The 25,048-nt window shown below is 32.0% G+C and overlaps 2 protein-coding genes and 1 pseudogene across 2 annotated transcripts in view; 2 read left to right on the forward strand and 1 right to left on the reverse strand.

Annotated features, from left to right (window-relative positions):
- Tmem214 (Transmembrane protein 214) overlaps nt 1–14,715 on the forward strand; it is a 30,412-nt gene extending 15,697 nt beyond the window's left edge. The window contains exons 8-10 of the mRNA XM_088224502.1: nt 8,856–8,979; nt 10,100–10,496; nt 14,092–14,715. Of these exons, the coding sequence (XP_088080628.1) occupies nt 8,856–8,979; nt 10,100–10,496; nt 14,092–14,218 (648 nt within the window). The 3' untranslated portion in view covers nt 14,219–14,715. The remainder of the gene's footprint in view (nt 1–8,855; nt 8,980–10,099; nt 10,497–14,091) is intronic.
- On the reverse strand, nt 14,706–22,798 carry LOC148282822 (deoxyribonuclease TATDN1). Its single transcript, XM_088224503.1, has 6 exons — nt 22,581–22,798; nt 22,316–22,495; nt 21,525–21,708; nt 19,107–19,310; nt 17,662–17,865; nt 14,706–15,252 (listed from the first exon to the last, which is right to left on the reverse strand). Exons 1-6 carry the CDS (start codon nt 22,627–22,629, stop codon nt 15,153–15,155), a joined length of 921 nt encoding a protein of 306 aa, XP_088080629.1. The 5' UTR covers nt 22,630–22,798; the 3' UTR covers nt 14,706–15,152.
- Nucleotides 16,289–17,283, forward strand: LOC148282823 (uncharacterized; annotated as a pseudogene).
- Nucleotides 22,799–25,048: the final 2,250 nt, after the last annotated feature.

Here is a 25,048-nt window from a genome sequence, read left to right on the forward strand (position 1 = left end):
GATTGTTAACAACATTTTATTTAAAATATTTTGATGATAATAATAATAGATTTTATGAATAATAGATTTTTTTTTTTTTTAATATTGGATATAAAGTAGATTGTTTCCTGGATACAAAAAATATTATTTCTACGCATCTAATAGATTTTAAGCTCATAAACTTTACGTAATACCTACAATATACGAGTACTTTTCTTTCCATTTATAAGCGGCAAAAATCCATATTTCCACATACCAAAGTCGTACAACTGGATTTCAAGTTCAGTGTCGTTAAGAATAAAAGTGTTACGCTAAAATCGCCTTAGGTCATTTATTCATAAAGGTCATTGTCGCGTGTCTACATTTGATCTTGGTCAGGTTTTAACACGTTGAAATGCCCGTGGAAGATGCGCGCCGCAGCTGAAATTCGTTTTTTGGCGTAGGTTTTAGAGTGCTTCAATTCATAAATTAAATAAAATTATTTGCTTTCCTTTCTTCAATCATCATGAAAAAGGTATTGTTACAAATACAAAAGAAAATACGCATGCATGAACACCATTTTCATTTACAAATCTTGTTTCCGAGTCATGTCGTCACTGAACTATCGATGTTTGACCGAGTAGTGATGTGTCACGGGTGGTAAAAAGATGTTTAGAAAGTTACAAGCTGCAAACACGTTTCGTATTCGTTGTCAGATTTTGGCAGGCTTTTACATTCGTTAATCGGGCCAATTCGGTCGTTTCTAAAATGGCTCTCGATAATTTATTCCATTCACATTATTAGTTACCTGTTCTCATCATCGCCGACCAACACCTATCTGTGCGGTGTTTCTAGCCGTTTCGCCCCTTTCGTTTCAATTTATTCTTTGTACGGTTTTGCTTTTTGCATTTTCTGTACTCGTGTCGCGTGTGAGTGTTGATTGTTCCAACTGCCAACTTAAATTCTAGTAAATTGTTAGTAGTTTTAGCGAAACGCGTGTTTCATATAATATCACATAAAAGTTGGTGCTTTAATAATTTTTTGTGACAGAAGAGTCTAACTTTATATAAACTAACGCTTAACATGGCTGCAAAAAACGTAAAAAGTAAAAATTCTCATACTACTCGAAACTCGAATAGTTCTAACAATGCTACTAAGGTAAGTTTATCCAAAGGTTTTAACAGTGGATTGTCAAATTTGATATATCTAGAATAAGAATCCGCGTGAATGCAGAAGAAACTATAGGTTTATTTGTCACTCATAAAATTGCGGTGCCCTAATTGCAACGCCTACCTTGGCGTAAGCATAAATCAGGTTTTATTCCGGCTAGTGATGTTTTTTTTTATTGAGACCTCGAGTGAGCAGCGTTATTATTTTATTCTATTCGTTGGGATTCTTTTGATATTAAATATCAATGAAGTTTCCACCTAAAAGTTTTAAAGTGCGCAATTAATTGCTTCAACTTTCTTAAAAGTATTTAATTCCATATTTTATCACTTTAGTGTGACAGAGAAACTTTAATTCAACAATCTTTTCTACAACACGATAAAACAACATGTCAGTATTTTTACCTACACAGCATTTCTTAACTTTTTTCCGACCCTATTTGATTTCGATTCTGTAATAAATCACGAAATTATTTATTTATTAAGTACCTGCTTAGAGTTAATGTGAGATGAATACGTATGAATTTCCAGGGATGGTCCAGGTAGCGTCATTAAGGTTACGTTTCTCAAATAAATTTGATTTACGTGTTCAAAATTACTTGTCATCACCATATTGATTTAACTGGTGTGTAAGCACCTGTGCATATTGTTGGCCAACTATTTTAGCAATGAATTACATTTGTGCGACGTTTGCCTTTTAATCTCAAATAACTAAGCATGTTTGTGATTTCTAAACTCATAACTAGTCACAGAGAAATCCTTATTTATCAGTTTTATTCAAACTGAATGGTAAATAAGTTATTTATATTCGCACTAACTTACAAATTAAAGCAACTGTGATAACTCTGTTTGATGTATCGAATAAATAATCCATATAAATTGCGCAATTTTTTTATTTCTTTTAAATTTTGTCTGTGTCCAGGCGGATTAAGAATACAGTTATGTGTGTGAAATAGAATCAAACCTTGCATGACTGTTTTCGACTCGATGGCTGCCCTCGGGTAAAAATCCTGAATAAGGAAATCGAGCAGAGATAAGTCCATCTTGTTGTGAAGCAGTTGGTGTGTTTGCCTAGAGGTAGAGCCTTTCTCGAGGTCCTGGGTTCCATTCCTAGCAGGGTGGATGTACTATATTGATTAAAAAGGTTGAAACTTCAATATTTCAGGCACTGAAGCGTAAGATTCACCTTTCCTTCATGTAACAGATAGTGACCGACCGAAACAAGGTTTTCCTCCGAAACCGAATTTCGGCTTCAGTTCTCGTTTCAGCCCAAACCGAAACATATTTAAATGTCACTAGAAAATGCCCAAAATTGTGTTTTTATTGTTAAACCTTTGAGTTCATAAAAATAAGTATTAAATAAAATACATAATGAAGTAAAAGGCATCAATTCAATGAATAAATTTGTATTTTATAAGCACTTTTTGGTTCAGTGTTAAGCTATAACTTATATGTAACAGTTCTTTAATGAACGCTTTAGGAACTTTAACTTATTTACTATAAAGAAATTACAAAAATATAAATTAACAGATTACAACAGAGATGAAGAACTTTTTAGAGAAGGGAATATAGAAGTCCAGGCATCTACAGGGCGCTTATGACCCGTCATTGGCTGGTTTAAGTGGCCACTTTACACACTGTGTAACATTCACCATTCTGCCCATATTTGAACATCTATATTCCTTCGATTCTTTCATCTGTTGATGTTTGTGAAGTTAAAGAGCTGAAACCTTTATTTATGTGGGTGAGATTCATGTGATTGAATTATTTCACCATCATACTAGGCAACGCCTGAAATTTTTATTATTCTTCTTCATGGACCAGGTGAATTCATCAACAATATTTTGAGTTTGTCCAAATTTTTGTAGACAAGAACTGGATTAAACTCCCTGGGGAGCTGTTTATATTAACAGATTACAACAGAGATGAAGAACTTTTTAGAGAAGGCAATACAGGTCCAGGCATCTACAGGGCTTAAAAAGGTCTACAAAATTTGGACAACCTCAAAATATTGTTGAAAAATATAAATATTAAAGATCTTAGAAATACTAACTGCGGTCAACAAATCACAAAATCAGTCTAGTTTTGATTTTTTATGTTAGACAATGACAGTACAATAACTAATTATTTGAATGGAAAACAATCCAATATCTCAAATCTAAATAGGTTTCGGTTTCGGACAATTTTTGACCGAAACAGAAACTTGTTTTACTTGAAACTTTGGCCGGTCACTAGTAACAGATGATTAAAATACGGTGCATTTGGTTTACCAATGCAGTGCCCTATGCACCACTGGGTGTAAAAGGGGTGACGATGATGATTGTCATTGTGCAATTTGGGTTATTTAAACCCTATACGGAGCTGTGTTGCAGAAATAAAACATATTGGAGATTATATTACAATTATCGCAGAATTCAAATAAGCATAATATCTACAATAAACATCAATATATTTTTTCTGTTCATCAATCGTGTTAGTTATGTTGACACTATGAACCCGAAATATCACGCAGTTAGATGAAAAGAAGCAGACAAATTAATTTTATTTTTACGAATTATCTGTGTACAAACAACACACAAACTATTACACCGTGTAGGGGTAGGCAGAGAGGATACAACGCCACTTAAATTAGTCTTAGCTTACAGACCTCCCTCCCTCTATATTCATACACGCACAACATTTATCCTGACTTTTGACTTGTCCATCTTCAAGTATTTGTTGAAAATGGTCATGCCATGTCTTTCTCCGTCTTAGTTTGTCCTTCCTTATCTATACATTTATTTATATATTTTTATTTTATTGTTAATGGTACTTAGTACATTTACATACTATAACAATTACAAATAAACATACAGGCACCCTCACTTGTAAATAATTAACAGGAAATATAAAAATAGAATTTGGACACTTAAAATATAAATATATCTATAAAAAATATGTTTTTTACAAAAACTTATTTAATCAAAATATTTTTTATCCTTCTTAAAACATAAATAAATTGTACGTTACTAAAATTGAAATTTGAAATATTGCATTTATGTTTACTGGAAAATAAAATGAAAAAAAATCCCAAGTTTTAAGCCACGCTAACTCATGCGCTAATATAAATAAAAAATTGAGCAGGAAACTAAATAAACGGAGAAAAAAATGTGCAGCTAAATTAAAGTTTCACAATACAATTATGCCCCAGAAACTACCATCAAATTTGTATGAGCTGTCAGTTTACATAATTTATTTTTATTTAATTTATCTTAAGAAAATTCGTAACATTAATTGAATAAATATACGCAGAAAGCAGCCAGTCCAAAATTTATAAAAAAAGTGATTGGTGTTATCGGGTGCAGTAAGATCAAGTCGCTTTTATACAAAAAACTGTATTAATCACCTTCTGAAAATAGTGTCGATCACAAAAACGGCATTTCTCAATTTGCAAAAAAACACTTACAGCACTAGAAAAATCTGAAAATACTTTAAAAATCATTAAAACTGGTCAAATACATACTTCGGTTCTTGTTCGTAATATTAAAAAACACTAATGTTTTCATTGTGTATCATTTGTCAAAGTCAAAAACATTTTACCCGTTGTGTAGATTCGATTATTTGCTCGCTTCATAGAGGTGCTATTATCTCTGTTTCACTTTTCTATGGCTGGCTGCTTTCTGCATAACTACGTTCAACTGTAGTCTTAGTCATTTCGTATAAAAAAACAAGTCTTAAAATGTTTGGAAGCCATTTTGACAAAAACAGTTTAAATGTCACTTAAATTCATCTGGCTCTCAGCGCCTCATATGTGTGTTTAACATATAACTATATAAATTTGAATGGTTTTATTTTAGTAATTTATTTAAAGAACTATTTGAGCTCCAGATATCAAAACAAAAAAATATTTCAAATTCCATAAATGAGACATTGTTGCCTCTTACGATATCTCTACATAAATACAAGTTGACTTCACTCATTGTGCATTGGAGTGATAACCTCAATTCTTTTATTTATTGTATTAAAAATAAATATTGCACTTTAAACAAAAGAATTATTTTATTGATAAGTCTCTTATTAATTTATTTCTTGTAAAACATATATAAATACAATATGTAAAAATGAATGTGTTCTGGGATGTCCTGTGCTGACGACACAATTAACCCTTTCAGCTCGGGTGTTCATTCAACAATAATTTTTAGTTCTTACTTGCCTGTAAATAACAATTCTCAAATACTCGCCGTAAACAAAGAAAGCTATTACCAAAGGTATATTGATAATAACAATTAGTTCCATCTAAACCTAATAAAAATAGTTTTTTTTTTTAAATTGGCTTAGTAGTCTATTAACAAATAAAAAAAATTAAAAGAAACCATCTAACTTTCTCATTAGTAATCTTATGAACAGAGTGGATTGTGTTTTAAAAAAATATTTTTCATGTCTGACGATGTTGATGAAACAAATAATGCAGAAGATAATAAACTTATTTAACAAGTTGCCGCCCGCCCTTACAGAGACATACAATGCTGGTACATACATGTATTACATACATGTATGTATTGTATTATATACATGTATGTATTGTATTATATACATGTATGTATTGTAATGCGATGATTGTGTATAATGTTGTGTGAATTAGTTTGTAACTGAGATAATGTTATCAACTGAATTTCATTCCATTGAGAAAGTAGTATGTTTAAATTTACACATTTAATAAATATAGATTTAACGCACAGTGGTAGAATAAATTTTGGCTCTTGTAAATTCCAATTTTCCCTCATTATTGATATAGTATTAAAATGAAATTAATTTAATTTCAAGCAATTGTTTGTATATTAGAGCGAATGTGTACATCATATGTGTTGTTTACTATAATAATACTCCAAGCATTGAAAAATATGATTTTATTGGCTAAAAGACATAGACTAATCTATTTCCTTCAGTGTTAAGTGAATGAACTCCAAATTCTTAATAATTTCCACTATATGGTATTATTTGTTTTTATGTGGTACTCAAAAATTTAAATAATTCACCATAATAGTGAAGTGTATTCACTGTAAATTAGTTTTGCCCATATTTAAATATTTCGGTAATGGATCATACTGAGTTTTTGAGTACTAATGCATTTCAAAATGCAATAACAAACGGGAGAAAACACTTGTGGTTATAGCTTTAGCTGGCTCAATATCAGATGGCTTCGTTTTGAAAAGAATTAGCTTTTACAATTAAATTTAAGGAAACTATTAATGATGAAACACCGTTTTACGTATATATTGTGAACTTAACTAAAAATAACAAATACCATAAGATAATCGGCATGCGTGGCAAGAGATGGTAAAAAAACGTAACTGCTTAACGAAACACTTAAAACAGTTTAACAAAAATAAATTTAATTGTTTCAAAAAAACAAAAACTAAATCATCAAGCGCAGAAGTAAATTAAAAAAAACATTTCACTTTGCTTGAAATATTCAACCCCCATACCCTCCATACCGCGAGTCGCCCTAACTTCAAATCTTTATCCATATCCGAAACGGCAACTGTTATTGCTACTTTTATTTAAAAAAACTAAAGCCCATCTCTAGCGTGCATGAGAAGATGTATGAATGTATAGGAAGCAAGGTCTGTTTGCAAAGACAGAGTGACATGGTGTTCTATCCTCTCTGCGTACCCTTACGGGGGGAAATGGAGTGGTTATTTGTTTTTTTGACAAAAAAGAAGCTAGGGAGACAATAATTTGTACCACATTCAACAGGGTCCACCTTACCAAAGTGCAAAGGAAAAAGATAAGGCAGATCTTCTACCATGCATTCCAATGTAGCATAATCCATACTAGTATTATAAATGCGAAAGTGTGTTTATTTGTTTGTCTCGACGGAGCGACCGATTGACATAATTTTTTGCATAGAGATTTATGTCAGTACTTTGCATTATGTTAATTACCTTATAGCATCTGCAATGAGGTTTCCAATGTCACCATAGTGTAATTATAATGAGTAAGTGCCGTATTTTTTTTCACATTAAAAAAAAATGTAATAGAACCCTAATATAAATAAGCTAAAACAATAATCATTTAATGTTTTATAATTACATTTATATCATTATTTTTCTAATGTTGATACTGTTAAATGCCACTGTATAGAAAGCAATTGTACCTCATTGACGCAATTAAAAACTGAATATTTTTATATTTCGCCACAGGGATTAAGAAAAAATAATTCCCGTACCCGTATCTGCAAAATATTTTTGCACTAAAAAAAATATATGTAATAGATATTTATTATTTTATTTCTTCATTTAAATGACATGTCCATAGATGCGTAAATTATTTTTAAAATGATTTTGGAAATTTCCATGCCGATTCGAAAAGAAAGTTTTTAAAAATGATCTCTGTTGTTTTATTAAGACACTAAAGTACCTTTTTACATCAATTCGGTACTGTGATGGCAAATGATTATTTTGTCATTTTTCAAGTTTGTTCCAAAACATGTCCCAAATAATATATTCTTTGATGTGGCAAAAGGACACAGCTATAATAATATAAGGGTAAAGATATAAGATACGTGGAATTACCTTTTATAATACCCTGCTCAACCGATTTTGCTCTCCTGTAAAATAGTGTCTGTGACAGATATAACCTTTTGCCATCACAGAACCAAATTTATTAAATTGTACATAACCATTTAAATTCATACCTTTTCACCTGCAGTAATAACAGAATATTTTTTGAATAAATGAAAAATGCCATAATAATGATAAACACAATCTTAGTACATAGAGTAAGTATGGTTATCTTTTGGGTTATCCGTGGGTCACAAAACGAGGTGTCAACTGCAAACTGGTATCTTAGTGCTGTAAAACTTTTAAAACCATTTTATCATACATCGTAATAATATTCAACAAAGTATTATCTCCACATAATAAAAATAAAGTGTAATGTATACCTCGACTACTCATCATTCTAAAGCAACACAATCCATTCTTATTGTCTATTGACTTAAATTATAACGTTAAGCTTTAAGTATAAAACTAGTACGCTACTGATTTTACAAAACATTTTGATCTAAATTGTAACTAACAAGCATATGGTATTTTTAACATTTTGGAGAATATTTAGGTTCTCAGATTCAAATAATTTTAATCTTTATAACTACATATTAAGAATGCATTTTAACCCCAATCAAATCAGCAGAGATCTCGCAGTACTTATCCTCATAAGATTCGGTCAATCTCGAAATATAGTCATAATTCATTATTTAGATGTATTAGAATTATATTAGAATTTAATAATAATGCTGTATTTCTCTATGGAAGTTTTACCCTGTGTTCGTTGGGATTGCATAGAGGAAAACTAAATCGAAGAATTAAATCCACAAATTTGAATTAGGGTGCCTACTTAAATCTTAGTCTTGTAATTAAATCTCTCTCACCTGGAAAATCCTGTGATAGGTATCCCTTTTTAATATTGTTCTTGTGTTTAAATTAATTAGTTTTACCGAACATTTTACACTCCGGGATTATTCACTCTATATATTTTGTTTAAATGTGTTTGCTCAAATTTTAAAACAAAGATGTCAAAATTGTATTGTAATTTTATTTTAATAGGTTTGTGTGAAGAATTCATGTAAATTACAGTTAATTCTAATCTGCTCTTCTGTATGTATGGATGCACACCAGTGATCTGCATGTTTAGAGCTGTAATTCTCTGTTTGTTCTATAATTTAATTAAAAAGCCTAATTTTCTTTCTAGAATATGTCAAAGAAAACGGTCAAGTCTAGGAGTATATTCTGGATACTGGGATCATTATTCCTCGTACCGGTCATAGCTGGATTACTTTTAACCCTTGATGTTCAGACTTCAGGATCCTTTGAAAGTAAGTTATACTATTCCAAATCATTGTTTTTGTCCATAAAATTAGCGCATCCATCCGATGTATGTAATTGGGAAAAGTAAAAAAAATTGTTTTGTTGTTCTTTTTTCTAAAATTCACACTGATTAATTAAAGTATATTCAGAAAAGCCATTTGAAAGAGATTAAGTCATCAAATCACAACAAAAAACAACATAATATTTAATAAAAAAAATATTAAATAAGGATGATCATGAATTTACATATTGTTCTTCTTTTCCACGTGGACATCACCAGTTGTCTCCAGAAGACCCTATCGCCAGCTAGCACTCTCGCTTCCTCTTTTATTCGATTGAATTTACATATTTATTTACATGTAATACATTTGCAGAGTTAATGTTGAATTTTAAATTCAATTGTATGTAAGGAATGAAGTAATAATAGAACGGACGCAGCAAACTTTGGTGACAACTGTCATCAAACGGAGGAGTGTCATATACTGCGGATGCCTTTTGAGAGCTTTAACCACGCTTGGATACTTCCGTCCGCTGCTGACCGTTCGTCGGCAGTTTATGTCACAGCTACGAGCTCAAACCTGACTTGGGGGGATGCACAGAAGCTGGCAGCCGACAGATGCCTGGAGGCTCTTTGTGGACACCATATGCTTTAACTAGGAAGCGAACATGGAATGATGATGATAAATCTCAAATCCTATATTACATAACTGATTTGATATTTAACATATATCCAAATCCTTACAGACAGAATCCTTACTGGATTGAAATACGAGACACTGACATAACAGTAACACAAAAATACTGACATACACAAATATAGTACTAGACATCGACAACACTACCACATTCAAAAAGCGAGGACAGTTAAAAGTACTATCCAGTGGGCTTAAATACTACAATGCCATACTTGATTACTTGAAAAATTATGTCAAAGACTAATTTTAAAATGCACATAATGGCTGCTGTACTAACTACATGAGATATAATATGATTTCACCTTAAAATATGTATTTATAACCCATATGGGTTTTTAAAATTAAGAAATGTAAATGAAAGACTCAACATCTAGACTTGTATTCTCAACTCTGTCGAACTACATACTTATGCCAATTTGGTTAATTTTTCCAGAGAGCAGAACTGGCCAGCTACTGGACAAAGTCGGAGCTCGGGAGATTTGTCAAGTGGCGTGGTCACGAAGCTTAGCCACTACAGCCAAGGGATATATGTGGGCGGAGAAGAACGCTCCCTACTACTATTCCGCCACTGTAGAGTTCAGTAAACCGTACGCAGAACTGGCCAAGGGCATGTCTCTCATTGTGGCCAACCAAGCTGTACAGCTGTATGGGAACGTCAGGGATTATGTAGTTGACAAGTGGCCCGCAGTGCACGCTACCATTGACCAATACGTACCCGGTTTTTTAAACGCGGTCCAGAGCTATTCTGCAATAGTTTGGAATGCTGTGAAAGGCTTTTCATGTCAGTGTTTCGAAGTAACATCAACGTTTCTGATGACCAAAGTATTTGTGTAAGTTATTTTTCAAAATCTGTAAATTATTTTTATCTATTAGGAGACAGGCGCAGTCAGCTAGAGGACCAACTGTGAAGCTGGCATCATGAAAGTCACAACGTCAAAAATCTAAAAAAGATTATTTACTCAATTGCTCAATAGGGTATTTTCATAAACTGGGGATATGATTTTTAATGTATTCAGTATTTAAAGAATATTTTTACAATTGGAACCATATTACTATCAAAATCTGAAACGAATGTTTTCATTTATAATTTCTTATTTAAAGTTTGATAGAAATAAAACGGCCCGTAACTGGCCAAAAGGGTTGATGACGTCACGCGTGACTTATATATCCTACATTCACTCAAATCCTATACTGAGATACTCCGACGCGGGCGGCTTGTGGCTTTTTATTTGTTTTTTATAGTTAAATTTCGTCTTTTCCTTTGTTTTTTTTTTTTGTTTTCATTTATAAACATCCATAGCAGTATGACTGAAATTGGTTTTTTACAAGGAAAATCCGATAACTTGCCCAAAATATATATAATCATGATACGTATTTTTTTCTCATCCAATACAAACTTTTTAAGTTCCGAGTATAGAAATGTAAAGGCCGTAAGGTAAGCAAAAATATAATGTTTGCTTCCAGAATGTATTCATTTAAATAGTTGTATTATTTGCATGTACTATAAATATATTGTTTTGCGTACATTTAATGCAAAAGGGAAGTAACGTGACTTTGACACAACATAATCCATAAAATACCATTGCTTGTAAACATCTCTGTTGCTCGAGTGCGTGTTAAAGCCTTTTTTTATTAAATGTGATTTACTTATTAATATATCAGCTAGGGTAAATTACGGAGACAATGCCATAAATTACATTCAAGTAAAACGGACGGGTGATATTTGAATGGTAAAAGGTCGAGTCACCCCAGCAGAACATAAAGTTAGAACCAAATCGTACTCGGTGACGTTGATTTGCGATGAAGTCTAGGAAATAATAGATTCCTGCAAGTGTGAAGACTGTCCAGCATCTCAAGGTCAGTTGCCATTTTGTAAATACAATAAATTTCACAAATAAATAAGGTAGGTTTTCATACAGCAATTTTTTAGTAATTTTATTTTTTATTCATATAGAAAACCAACAGATCCACAAATTAAACTAAGTAACATAAGTACAGAAATATAATACAAATATAAACAATAACGTTCAAAGAATAAACTATTTTAGTATTGTAGTACCTGTCAAGCTTTATAAGTGCTAATTTCAGTACCTAATGTTAGTAAATGTTTATAGTCTACATCATAAAATATAGTATTTTGTACTGAACAAGACCTACGGAAAAAAGAATAGTGGTTTGTTTTTTTTAACATCTCGTTTCATAACGTTCAAATGCGTTCAACCATTTTTTCTGCATTTTTTCATTAGGTACTAGGAATGGCCAAAAAAGCTTTATTTTGCGTCTTCACCGTAGTGTTTGTGCACATCGGAACTAAACAGTACTTGTATCTTATAACTAAAGACATTTTATGCGCGTTAATTAGTTAAAACAGTGTAAAACAACCGATTATAACAAAAACAACACTTAGGCTATACAGATTCGTATGAATTTGTTTGAACGGTCAGTCAAATTCGTAACGCGTGACGTCACAAGCCCATACGGCATCCGAATGTTCGTTTTGGCGCCAATTCAAAGTATACGTTTTTAAACAGCTCTGAAAAATTAACGCGTGGACATAAAAAAATAAAAACTGTACAGTTACCATCGTAATTTTTTTTCTATTTTTTTGCAAAATAAAAAAAAAGCGTGAAAATACCCTATTGATGTGGTGTATTTTCATAACCTCCTTCCATATCCCCTCTTCCCCACCTGCTGACAAGCCTCTAAAATAGAGGCTTAGTGGGTTATTCCTTTTACTTTTTTAAACTACCTACAATTATTTCTTGGTTATGGTTAAGGCTCGATTACAAAATGTTGGCATCACAAATTTACAACATATTTTTTAATTTGCATTAAGGTAAGGTGATAATTTCGTTTTGAATATTTATTTATTTATTTCACATAAAACGTTTTCTTTTCTATATGAACACCTCACTGGGCATAACCCTGCGACCAACAATAGCTTTTATTTTCTTCATATACACACAACGCAGTGGCTTTTACCTTACAATAAAAATTACAAAAAGGAGTAAAAATATGTACGACATATTATTTTTTATAGTTTACTAAAAAAAATACAAGTATAAAATAATACAACCAAGTACAATTTTTTATATATTTTTAATTCATATATTAACATTAACGTTTCCCACTACGTAAAAGAAAAAACAATTCTTGTGGACATAATGGGGAGTGACGTCTTACTATAATGTGTTTATTTTACTTTTAATTAGTTAATATTATCAGAAAAACATAAATTTTAAAATATACATATACGGTGTTTTCAATCAGTGCCTCACGAAAAAGAAATATGAATTTATTTTTCACTTCTTTCTTAAATACATATGTTGTATTTACTTTTGCACTTTATGTTATTTATTTATTTTATTTAACACTATATACATATAAGGATGGGCATATTGATTGCCTTAAGGCAATTTCTTCCTATCTACCCAAACCGTTCAGTTTGATAAAATTGCAAGTACATGGATATATTCTAAGGAATTATACTGAATCTTAAAATTTTATACAAAATTAAAAACAAAAATAAAAAAATAACACTATACTATGAAGAGAGGAGAGGATATGGGAAGAAAAAAAGAAGAATGGAACAACTCAAATATTTAGATAGTGACATTTCAATCTTGATTTCTATGTTATATACAGCAGTTATACAGGTGTTCTTTAAACCCCGTCACATCCTAAACCACGATGATCAGTATAGGCAAGAAGACATATTAGCATATTAAAAAAAATGTTAAGAATGAATAACATTTTTAAAAAAACAAATGCTTGCTTACTTCTGCAGGGGAGAAGCGAGGGGTGCGCGGCCGTGCGGTTCAGACTCCCCCTCCTCGTTTCTCCCCTGCAGAAATAATCAACCATTTGTTTTTTTTCTATATGTTATTTTTTAAGATTTTAGTCATTCTAAAAAAATATTTTAATATGCCAATATGTCTTCTTGCTCATACTGATCATCGTGGTTTCGGATGTGACAGGGTTTAAAGAACACCCTGTATATCAATCCTTTTGTTACATTCACATAATACATATCGGTAGTCAGGTGGCAGAAGGGACCATCTGTAATTTTCAAAAATGTTCAGGAAAGCTGAAATAAGACTCAATTTCAAGACTTCGATCCACAAACTAAAATATTTTAGTGTTATTTTGAAATAACAAATCACCATTCTAAATAATGCTGTTTATATAAAAAAAAATTATGTGTATTTACCGAAATGTTTATTTACAAAACCTTTGAAAACTAAAACACAGAAAAAAATACAGATAGTCCCTTCTGCCATCTGACTACCGATATATGTAAATTTAAATTGATTTATTTTATAATCTGTACATAAAACAAAACTATCCCTGCCTTTTCATTAAGTTAATCCCAACATAGTGTGACAATTTTCCATTTTTATCAGTGAATTTATTTTATTATTTCAGGGACAATTGGGCACCTGCGATTCTTCAAGCCAAGACCCTTCAAGCACTTAACTCTACACAGCTGTATGCTGCCGAATATTACGGCTGGTTCCATAAACAAGTTGATCACTATTCTAAAATACACTGAATCATTCCGTAATATACATAAAAAATAATTTTAAACATCTTACCCTCAAAAAGTACACATAAATCAGACTTAAAGAATACATAGCTGTTATGTGTAAGTTTCCAAAAGATTTTATTAATGGATTTTTTTTAAGGAAAAGAATCTATCGAAGCATTTAATTTTCATTCCTTAAAAAATTCTCAGCCTATTGACTGAGGGAGAGGATTATCTTAGTTTATCTAGAAGTGTGTATGGCCACTTTGTGTTGTGCGAGTTATTTTCAACATTCCCCTAGCCTTGTCGGATATCCCTAGAAGTTAAGAGAGAATTTATATTTACACAACACATTTTCTATGTCTGTATATTTTGAAATCTTTTGATCGGAAGCGTAAATGTATTTTTTTTAATACCTGGTGTATGTATATTTTAAAATCAATAATTTATATTTTTCTTTTCATATTTTTTTTTGTTATTGTTGTAATAATTCATAATTAAATAAAAACACATGTTTTTATAAATAACTTTGCTATTTATTATTCATAAAACTCTTATTTACACTATGTCTCCTTATTTATAGTATTTTTATTAAAATGATTTAAACCTGCTTTAAAATTATGTAAATACATGTGTACAAGATTTCATGTTAATTATTTCTTCAGATAGAAATCTAAAGGACATTTCACTCAGAGATGGGGTTTTGAATATTTGGTGGTCAGTAAAACTTTATTGTATATATAAAAGTGTTTAAACAACACAATAGTAACATTATTTCATTAAAATTTAGTAAGTTGGAAATATAAAAATTAAATAAAATCAGAAAGTTTATAAATTAGAAGGAACAACTATTTTTTGGACAACTTTTTACATCACATTTTGTAAAATACCATTTAGAGTAGATTTTGAACAGCAAAAACAATTATTGCAATGAACCAACAAAGTTTCCTTTCAAATTGTTTCATTTCAAGGAGAATAATTTCTTGGTGTTTTCTAGAATAGTTGTGCACAGTACATCTGGGTCTTCGTTTCTTGCACCTGCTAAAACTTCTAGGACTTGTCTGAAAAGGGTAAATAAATTAAACAAGATATAGTATTTGTGACAAGATAGTGGTTAGTGAATTTGATTACCATGCATAAGATCGTAAATTTGATTCCCCCAACGAGGTTTGCAAGAAATACATATTTTTTTAAACGGTGTTTTCTCACTAATATTGCATTGTCTCGAGACTGACACCTGAAACTTAATACTGATCTGGCCATCGTGATGCACTACAACCGGTGTGGTACCTTATGCACCATTAGGTGTGGATGGGCACTATGATAATGCTCGTTATAAATCAATACATACTCATATCCTGCCCAATTTATAAGTGAGTTTTTGATGTGTATAAATATTTCGATTAAGGGTTAAAAATACCTATCTCAATTTAAAAAAATATTTTTTAATGGACTATTTTCATTGGTGAATAAAGTAACAATCCACATATAATGTGGAGGCAGAAATAGATATAATACGAAAAATGCATTAGCTAAAATATTTTGAATGAGTCCAAATGAAGGGTCCACTGCAATAATGCTGAATGTCCAAAATTTTACCAATTCAAACTAACTATGCCATTCGGTTCCTTGATCTACATAGTATATTTTCACATTTACAAACTGCGCAATAACGCAGACAGGCTCAAGATAAATTTATTGAAAAAAGATAGCTACGACTAGAACGATTGATGTCACACCCGTTTAAAGCAATAATGATGAATGTCCACAGACAACACCGACCGCCATTTTTTATTTCATCATTCTGTCATTTATTTCATATTTTTTTCAGTTCAGTTTTGACTAGCAGTTGAGTTGGGTCCGTTTATGTGAATTTGTGTTTTTTGCTAAAACGGAAAACAATGAGGAATGCATAGATACAACAAGAAATATGAGTACGAAAATGAAAAAATCTACAGGAAGAATGAGCGATGTTTTGAAGAAACTTCGATTGCAAAGACGCGAGACTGGAAATGACTTTGCCTGTAGGCGTTAGTTAACAGTGATAAGCAGAGGGCCAAAATAATAGTTCAATTCAACAGTTTCCCTGCGAGGTAAAATCTTCACGTACCTAACATCACAACAAACGACGTATATTATAAAAGACGACTAAACTACAATCTATTTAATATACATGTTCTTGCTGATGCCTCTTCTTATTTCTACGCCTATGATGAAAGTGCTGGAAAGAAAGGTGCAGATGATGTAGCCTCACATCACTGCATATTCCATGAAATGGATACCCAGGTCAAGACTTTGACCATTTTCTGTGACTCATGCTGTGGCCAGAACGAGAATTATACGATTTCACATTCCTACACTATATTGTACACTACTGTAATCGCTTGGATTCTGTCACTGTGATTTTTCCAATCACAGGACATTCCTATATGGAATGCGACCGAAATATGGCTTTCATTAACCAAAAAACAAGGGTTGAACTCCCACACGAATGGGCTGAGCATGTATGTAAAGTTCAACGGAAACCAAAACCTTTCAATGTCATCGAATGCTCACAAGATTTCTTTTAAGGCTGGACTGCATTCCTAAAACCGTTACAAGAAGACGTGCTCATTCCCCACAAGACCTGTACGTAAATTCAGAGTCCATAAAGAGCATCCACGACTCGTGTTTCACAAGAAATTTTACCACACTCCATGGGAATCAAGCGTAGTAAACACACCAGCTTCTTTCAAATCCATGAAGGTGAATATGGAAGATGGTGGATTCAAGTTACCTGATGCAGCATATAGCAAGCTGCCTATATCATCTGCAAAGTACAACGACCTGCAGTTCCTGAAAAAGTTCTGTAGGCTTGAGACGAAATACTATTATGACCAGCTTTCGCATGCTGCAAATGTAGTAGAAGAAAATAATTAATTTAGCATGACCTCGGACAATCATCGTTTTTGACTGTGTAAAAGTGTGGACATTCATCAGTATAGTGCAAATTTTTTGAGACTTAAATGCTTATTTTCCTGATTTCTCAGAATTATAGGAATATATTTTGTTTATAAGTATTAAAAAACAATACTCCGATATGTAAACTTAAAGTTCATGTATTCATTTTTTTAAATCCTTATGCTTTATTAATCCTGCAGCTTTGCATTATCTAGTTGAAACTTTTAAACGCAAATATCTCAGAACTAGATTGCCAGGACATTCAGCATTATTGCAGTGGACCCTTAAAATATTAATGTTCATAACATGTGCGCAGGTTGGTGAATGGTACAGTCTGTAAAGCTAGCCAGTGACAGGTCACAAGCCCTGTATGACTAGAATTTAATAATCCTTCTCAAAAAAGTTCTCTATTTTTGTTGAGATATTTATCAACTGGTATAGATTTTATGGCAGTCTCCTAACTTCATCTATTTTTAGTAATACACGCCTTCTGCTAACCTAGATTTACAACTGAGGATTATTATACTTACACAATATTAATTGGTTCGTTTCTCCCCTTTACCATGGATCCTTGACTAAATTTTTCCTTTTTTACTGAAGGATACTGTGTTTTTACAAATTTAGCGCCAGCATGTGTTGGCCTTATTTCACACCACGGGCAATCAGTTTCAACCAATATTTTGTCGGCCGGTATTTTAGAAACAACATCCAGATTATCACTTGTTTTCAATGAGCTGCAAAGAATTAGATTGTAAGTTAACATATTTATTTATTCAATTAATTCTACAATGATACATTGATCTTCCAGTTCATTAGTAAGACATCTCCAAATTACAAATTCAGAGATTTCCTATTTTAATTTGTGGTAAAACAGTTTTTTTTTATTTGATTGAAACCAACACTATTAATTAAAGCATACAGAGTAATAAAAAAACCAATTAAAACATAACATGTCATAAAGTTCACCAGGAGGATGAGGAAATGGGAAAAGAAGAGAGTAAATTGAAAAAAAATAAAAGAAGAACAAAATAAAAACTCATACAATAATCTATTAAAATTTTTACAAGTTTTCTATTAGGACATTAATTTATCAAGGTCTGCATACTGAAATTCTTGTAATATTTATGTATTATAAAATATTATTTTAAATAATTATCATTAAACTTTTTTAGATCTAAATTTGTTGCAACAGAGGGAAATTTTTTAAGGAATATGGAAGTCTAGGCATTTGCAGAGATAGCCTATATAAATATAAGTTATAAATATATAATAATATATATTTATAACCTGTCATTAGCTGGTTTAAAAAGTCACTTTACACACTGTGTAACATTCACCATTATGCCTGTGTTTAAACATCCACATTTCCTCAACTCTTCCATCTGTTGACTTTTGTGAAGTAAAAGAGCTGAATTAAGCTAATTCAAATCTAAATGAAAACTTTATCATATGGGTAAGATTCATCCGGCTGAACCAATTCACCTTCTAGGCAACGCCTGAAAACAAATTTTCTAATTTTTGTACTTCTTCTTTTACCAGTTAGTTAATTCAACAATGTTTTGAGTATGTCCAAATGTTTGCAGACAGGCTGGGTTTCGTCCCTAGGGAATCTATATTTAAATTTGTTGCAATTCCCTTCTCAAAAACGTTTTCCCTCTATTGCAACAAATTTAGATCTAGATAACTCCCTAGGGAGGAAATCCAGCCTGTCTGCAAACATTTGGACATACTCAAAACATTGTTGAGTCCACTTTTTTCTTTTTTGTTTAACGGTAAGCTCATTTGGCAACTATGCGTGTGTTTCTAGGATTAATTCCCACTCAACTGGAGTCTAAAGTGTAATACTGATCATTCTGCCCATCTTGAGCATAAGAATATTGGCATGCACTGCAATTTATGTACTAATGCAGTTTCCTGAGTACCTTAAGGACAAGAAGTAAATTGAAGATCTCAAATGTAAATTATACCAACATACCATCCATTAATTCCAATGTAAAATCCCATATCTATAGCTTTTCTCATGTTTTCCTCTGTGCCATCGAAAGAATGTACAACTCCTCCTCGTAACTTTTCTTGATTGACTGATAATATTTCCAAGAAGTCGTCCCACGCAGCTCGGCAGTGCAAGAAGAGAGGCAAGTTTAACGACTCACACAATTGTAATTGGTAATTAAAGTATCTGAGAAACAAAAAAATTATCATCATTGATTATTTTTTGGTATTAGATTCATAAATACAACAATATGTCGATTAACAAATTTTGTGGATGGAGAACATTTTAAAGAAGGGAATATGGAAGTCTAGGCATTTATGGGCCTCAAGACCTGTCATTGGCTGGTTTAAGTGACCACTTTACACACTGTTTTTTTTTTTACAAACATTCACCATTTTGCCTATGTTTGAACATCCATATTTCTTCAATGCTTCTATCTGTTGATTTTAGTTAAGTTAAAGAGCTGAAACCTTTATTGTTGTGAAGAGATTCATCTGATCGAACTATTTCACATACTAGGCAACGCCTGAATAAGCCCTGTAAATGCCTAGACTTCCATATTCCTTTAAAAATGCTAAAATGCTCTCCATCCTTGTTGTAATTTGTTAATCTTAATGGCTCCCCAGAGGATGAAATCCAGTCCTATCTACAAACATTTGGACAAACTCAAAATATTGTAATAATTAATTGCAAATTCAGGCTATAAAATTTTGTTTTATAAATTACTCAAACAAAAACTTATGACATTTTAAAAATACTAACTAATGTTTATAATACAGACCATAATATTATTAGTCGGCTTCGTGGTGTAATGGTCAGCGTGTTTGCCTACCATGCAAGAGGTCTCGGATTCGATTCCCGGCATGGTTTATATGAAACATTTATTTGAAAAGGTTTTTTCACACTAGAATATTTCATAGTCCCTGTTCTGGCACCTGAAGTGTAAGACTGATCATCTTACCTCCATGTAACAAAAATGATCAAGATACGCTGGGATTGGTGCACCAATGCAGTGCCCTATGCACCATTAGGTGTGGAAAGGGAATGATGATAATATTATAACATATGGGAGAAATACCTATACTCTAGATAGACTTTTTAAAAATTAATTTAATTTATAGATATGAGGATTATAACAAAGAGGAAATTCAGTGATATGGGAAACTGAATATTAAAAATGTTTTCATACGTGCTGTAAAAATTATAGCATTTAATTGTATGGCTAAGTATCTCAAAAATGAACTAGATCACAAGTTCCTCCGTGATGGATTTCCGGTTTCCGGGAAGTCGACTTACCGACTAGAACGTGTAACGATACTGTTGGGAGTAATTACAAAAACAGCACTGATAATACCTACGATGTACCTAAATATGTTTTTTTAATTTTGGCTTAGTTTGATAGTCTATCAATAATAACTGAACTTCCTCATTTTTGCAGCTACGGAGGGTATGAGTGGTTGGAATCTCTACTCCTATTTACAGTTAAAATAATAATCATAATGCAAACCATATTCTTCTATTGCCACCCAAAAGCAGGAAAATTTATGATTAGAATATGAGTTTAACCCGTAATCATAGAATTAAGAATAGTCCAGAAACTGCATACGCACATCAAACAGAAGGTGACTCAACTACTCATAAATGAGTAGGTTTACGTTTTGACCCATTAGTTTCTTTGTAGACGTTGCTCAGTACACAACTCCTGATTCGAATTTAACCATGCCGTGTTGTGTCCTTTTCAAGTGTAGAAATACTGCTAGGATCTTAAAGAAACAGGATGCAATCACATTTCATGTGTAATTAGCAAATGAATGTGTATGTCACAAATGCATTACTTAAAAATTGAATTATTTTTCCATCTGTCAGATTGTCGAAGGAACAAAATGGAAATTTCGTTAGTGTTGCCCGGGTAGTCAATTTTTTTACCCTACTTTGCTCATATAATAAGAGAAATAATGAAAATCGAACCTCGATTAAACAACGCCGTAGTGGACATTTGACCGATATTATCTTTAAAACATCAAATATTATTTAACATGATATAAAAATATCCGTTTTATGTAAAATAAAATTTGTTTTATATTTTTAAGTTCAAATTTCATTCATTCAATTACTTTTATTAAATGACCCTTTACTTATCTACTCTGTTGTGTCAATCAATGTTTCCGAGTGCGCAAAAATTTTTCGAAAAATTAACAAATAGTTTTTTTTACCTTACATTTGTGTTATGGTTATATTCTTTGCGATCTGGCAATATTACTCGGTGACTTCAAGTATGCGCGCGGCGAAAGTGTGTCTAAGTAGGGGAATTATTGGACACAGTCCGATGTATTCAAATAAGATTCTACGCTCCTTCTGGACTATTCTTAGTTCTATGCCTGTAATAGATTATTTTCTTACTTTTTCTGGACATCTTTTTGACAAAATTTAAGGCGATCATAATCCAAACCACATTCTCCAATTGCCACTATTTTATTACCACCGGTGATGGCTAATTCTTTTAAATCGCTTAAATACTTCTCAGGATTTTCTTGGAATTCATTGCACCTAGTAGGATGGCAACCTACAGTGGTGTATAACCTTGCTGAAATAAAAAAAAACATGTTAACACTCCTTAGATTTTTTCATCTTTGATCGTATATAGCAGAATGTGTAATTATTTTTTTTATTCTTCAGTGATTAAAAAAAAAAAAAAAAGAAATACATTGTAATATTGACATGGCTATTTGTAAGTACGGCTTTGCAGAGAACTTCAAATCTGGCATTTTTGATTTCCATACTTCACTTTGTGTGGTTATCGGACACCTTTAAAGAGGGGTGCGATACTTTTACATACATAGAAAAACCATGATTCATGATTCATACCATGATTCAAACTCATCAATTCTACACATGCTGTAACTAAAGGAAACTATATCCACCATTAAGAATGAAAGTCATATTTTTTCAACAATACATTAATTGCTCATGGTAAAACAATACCTCATTGCTCGTACCAAGACCCATTAATTCATCAAATATAACTTTGGTGTGGGTAGAAAATTTGGCTTCTCAAATCACAAGTGTTTTAAAGCAGTTATTTACACATTAAGCAATTTCTCATGTCCTTTATTTATGGCAGCAATATCGCATTTATTGTGTGGAGTAACCGTAGAATATCAAACCGAAAGATAAATAATATATTAACAAACCATCAGTTTCCGCCAATTTTAACGCCGCTTTACAATCTGTTAGGTTTCCCCCAGTAATAATCATTTTTTCCATTCCTCCATCCCAGCATCTTTTCATAACCTGTTCTAAATCGGATTCATGTTTTTTAGATCCGTGATATACGCCTTTATACATATCATCTGTTATATTTGCACCAATATCTGAATGACAAAATATAAGGAGATATTAGAAAAACTCGAGATGTGTTTGCGCATTTTACTTTTAAAATAATGTCTTGATACTGACCAATAAATTTCCAAACTTTCGACATGTTGACTTTTACCCTGAGGTTCATAAACAAACAAGAAGTATGTGTGCTGATAGATATTTAAAAATAAAATCGAATTTCCACATATATTATTTTATAATAACGGGACTCGAAATTTTAAATCTTTTGCAAGAAAACGTAAAACGTCATTTTAGAAACGTCAAATGTCACAAAATACGTGTCAGAAAACAAAATCAAGGTTCCTACTTTTAAGCCTTGTTTACACGAGGACAATACAATAATATGACAATATTGTCATATATATATATATAGTTGGAATATTTATATAGCGCCATTTTTGTGAAAATCACCTCAAGGGCGCTGTACAGTGAATAAATATCCCAGTACGTCTTGCAGCTACAGAGCGCATGGACGGTTGGGATTCTAGTCCCTCGTTTTCAATTAAGATCAATCAAAAGTTATAACAGATAGGAGCTATATTACATGACGTCTTGCAGCTACAGAGCGCATAGACAGTTAGAAATTTAGCCCCCATTTACACATTTTAAAAATTGACAAATAAGTTTATTGTATTAATGATATTTCAAAAATTAATAATATGAGTAATAAAACGGAGTAAGATTACAACACGTCTTGCAGCTACTAAGCGTATAGACGATTGGAATTCTAGACCACATTTACAAAATTTAGGTTTTTCTAAGTTGATATATGAAAGCTAGATAACCAATCATCGTGCAGCAACAAAGCGCATGGACGAGTGAAATTCCAGCAAAGTTAAAATGACATCAATAAATTTACAAAAAATAGAGCAAAGTAGTAAATTTGTCAAGTGTTCATTCATGCCAAGAATTAAGCAATAAAAAACACCGTTTCAACTCCATGGTTAACAAAGGAAGATAGATGTCCGAAGAGAAGCTTTTGTAGATAGTAGGTAGATACCGTCGCCATGTGGTCCACTGGGGCACTGGCTGTTGATAATTTCTGGAAACGCACGTGTATAGTTACTGAGGGATTATGCTTATTGTTCCAACGACTTGGTGTCCATTTTGGTCTGTATCATTTCGTTTTATGAGACGCAACATTCCTGTTCAATTCACTTTTTTACATGAATATTACACGTACGCGCATATGAGTGGTTTGATTGATCATTTTGTATGTTATAAGAAGGCAGATATTTGAAATATTATGTATTTATCAATAAATGTCAGTTCACTTTAAGTAGCACTGTTTTAATTTATAAATTATTGGCGTAGTGTTCCAAATAGCAAAATGTATGTACTGTCGCGTCAAAAACTGATGCATTTTTAAACGGTTTTAATGGAATCATATCAAATTTTATGAATTTAAGGTTACAGGCGCACTATTTTTTAAAGTTTCCATTATTCTACTATTTGTCACATATTTTGTTAAGAATAAAGTATAAAACAATCCTATTAAATAAATAGTCTTCTTTTTTCCACTGTTTGTCTAAAACATGACTACACTACTACACACTAACGACTTATAAACATTAACTCATTGTTTTCTAACATATGACAACTTATTTTCAAATTAATTATAAGATTATAAGCTACGGTTGGAGAGGAACTATATTTCACGCCCAGCCCGTACGGTGGCTGAGCGCGGTCATGTCCCGGCTCCGTGGACAGCCTTGACCGCGCAGAACATAAGCGCTGGGACAATACGAAAATTTGGCCGCAGTTCACACGTCACCGCTACGAAAATGAATACACAACGGCGCGGCGTTTGTTGCGAGCGAGTTCCCGAAAAATATGATTTCTTTTATACCATGATGTATTTGGAATTGTTGGAAGATGAACAATATAATAATAAGAAAAAACTATGGATTAGGGATTGGATGGCGCGCAGATATCTAAAAAAGACATACTCATATAAATGAGAAATAGAATAAAACTTGATATAGTATTTTCATGATACATTGAATCTTAAAAATGGTGATGGAAAGCAGTTGAACTTTCCAACAAATAATGCTTGACGATTGCGAGTCGGTTGATTTATAAATAAATCTATACCTTTAGAAACATCATGATGGCAAAAAACATTGTTTTATTTATTATTTTGTCTTTCAAATCAATGTTTTATATTTTTGATACTATATTTTAAATGCGTACACCAAAATATTTAATTAACTATTTACCAGTAATCAGCACCGAGATTAAATTACATTTACCCGAATTCACTGGAATTGCTACCGCAGCATAACCGTTCGCTATTATATATTTTTTTTTGTTTTATTTTTTATTGTATCTCAGTAAATGTGTATTAAATAGCAAGTTTAAACATCATCGTATGCCTGCGTTAGGAATATTTTAATCTAGTCATAAATCCTAATTGGAAATAGGGCGCATTACACACAGCTGTAAAAATCCACACGGCACATTTAAAGCTCCAATTTTTTTTATTTATTTAAATGTATTTATTTGATGCCAGGCAAACACAATAAGGTGACTAATCCGCACTTGAT

Source organism: Micrasema longulum, unplaced genomic scaffold, assembly GCF_059751315.1.
Source record: "Micrasema longulum isolate JH-2025_06_02 unplaced genomic scaffold, ASM5975131v1 h1tg000287l, whole genome shotgun sequence".
In the NCBI taxonomy this organism is placed as follows: Eukaryota; Metazoa; Arthropoda; class Insecta; order Trichoptera; family Brachycentridae; genus Micrasema; species Micrasema longulum.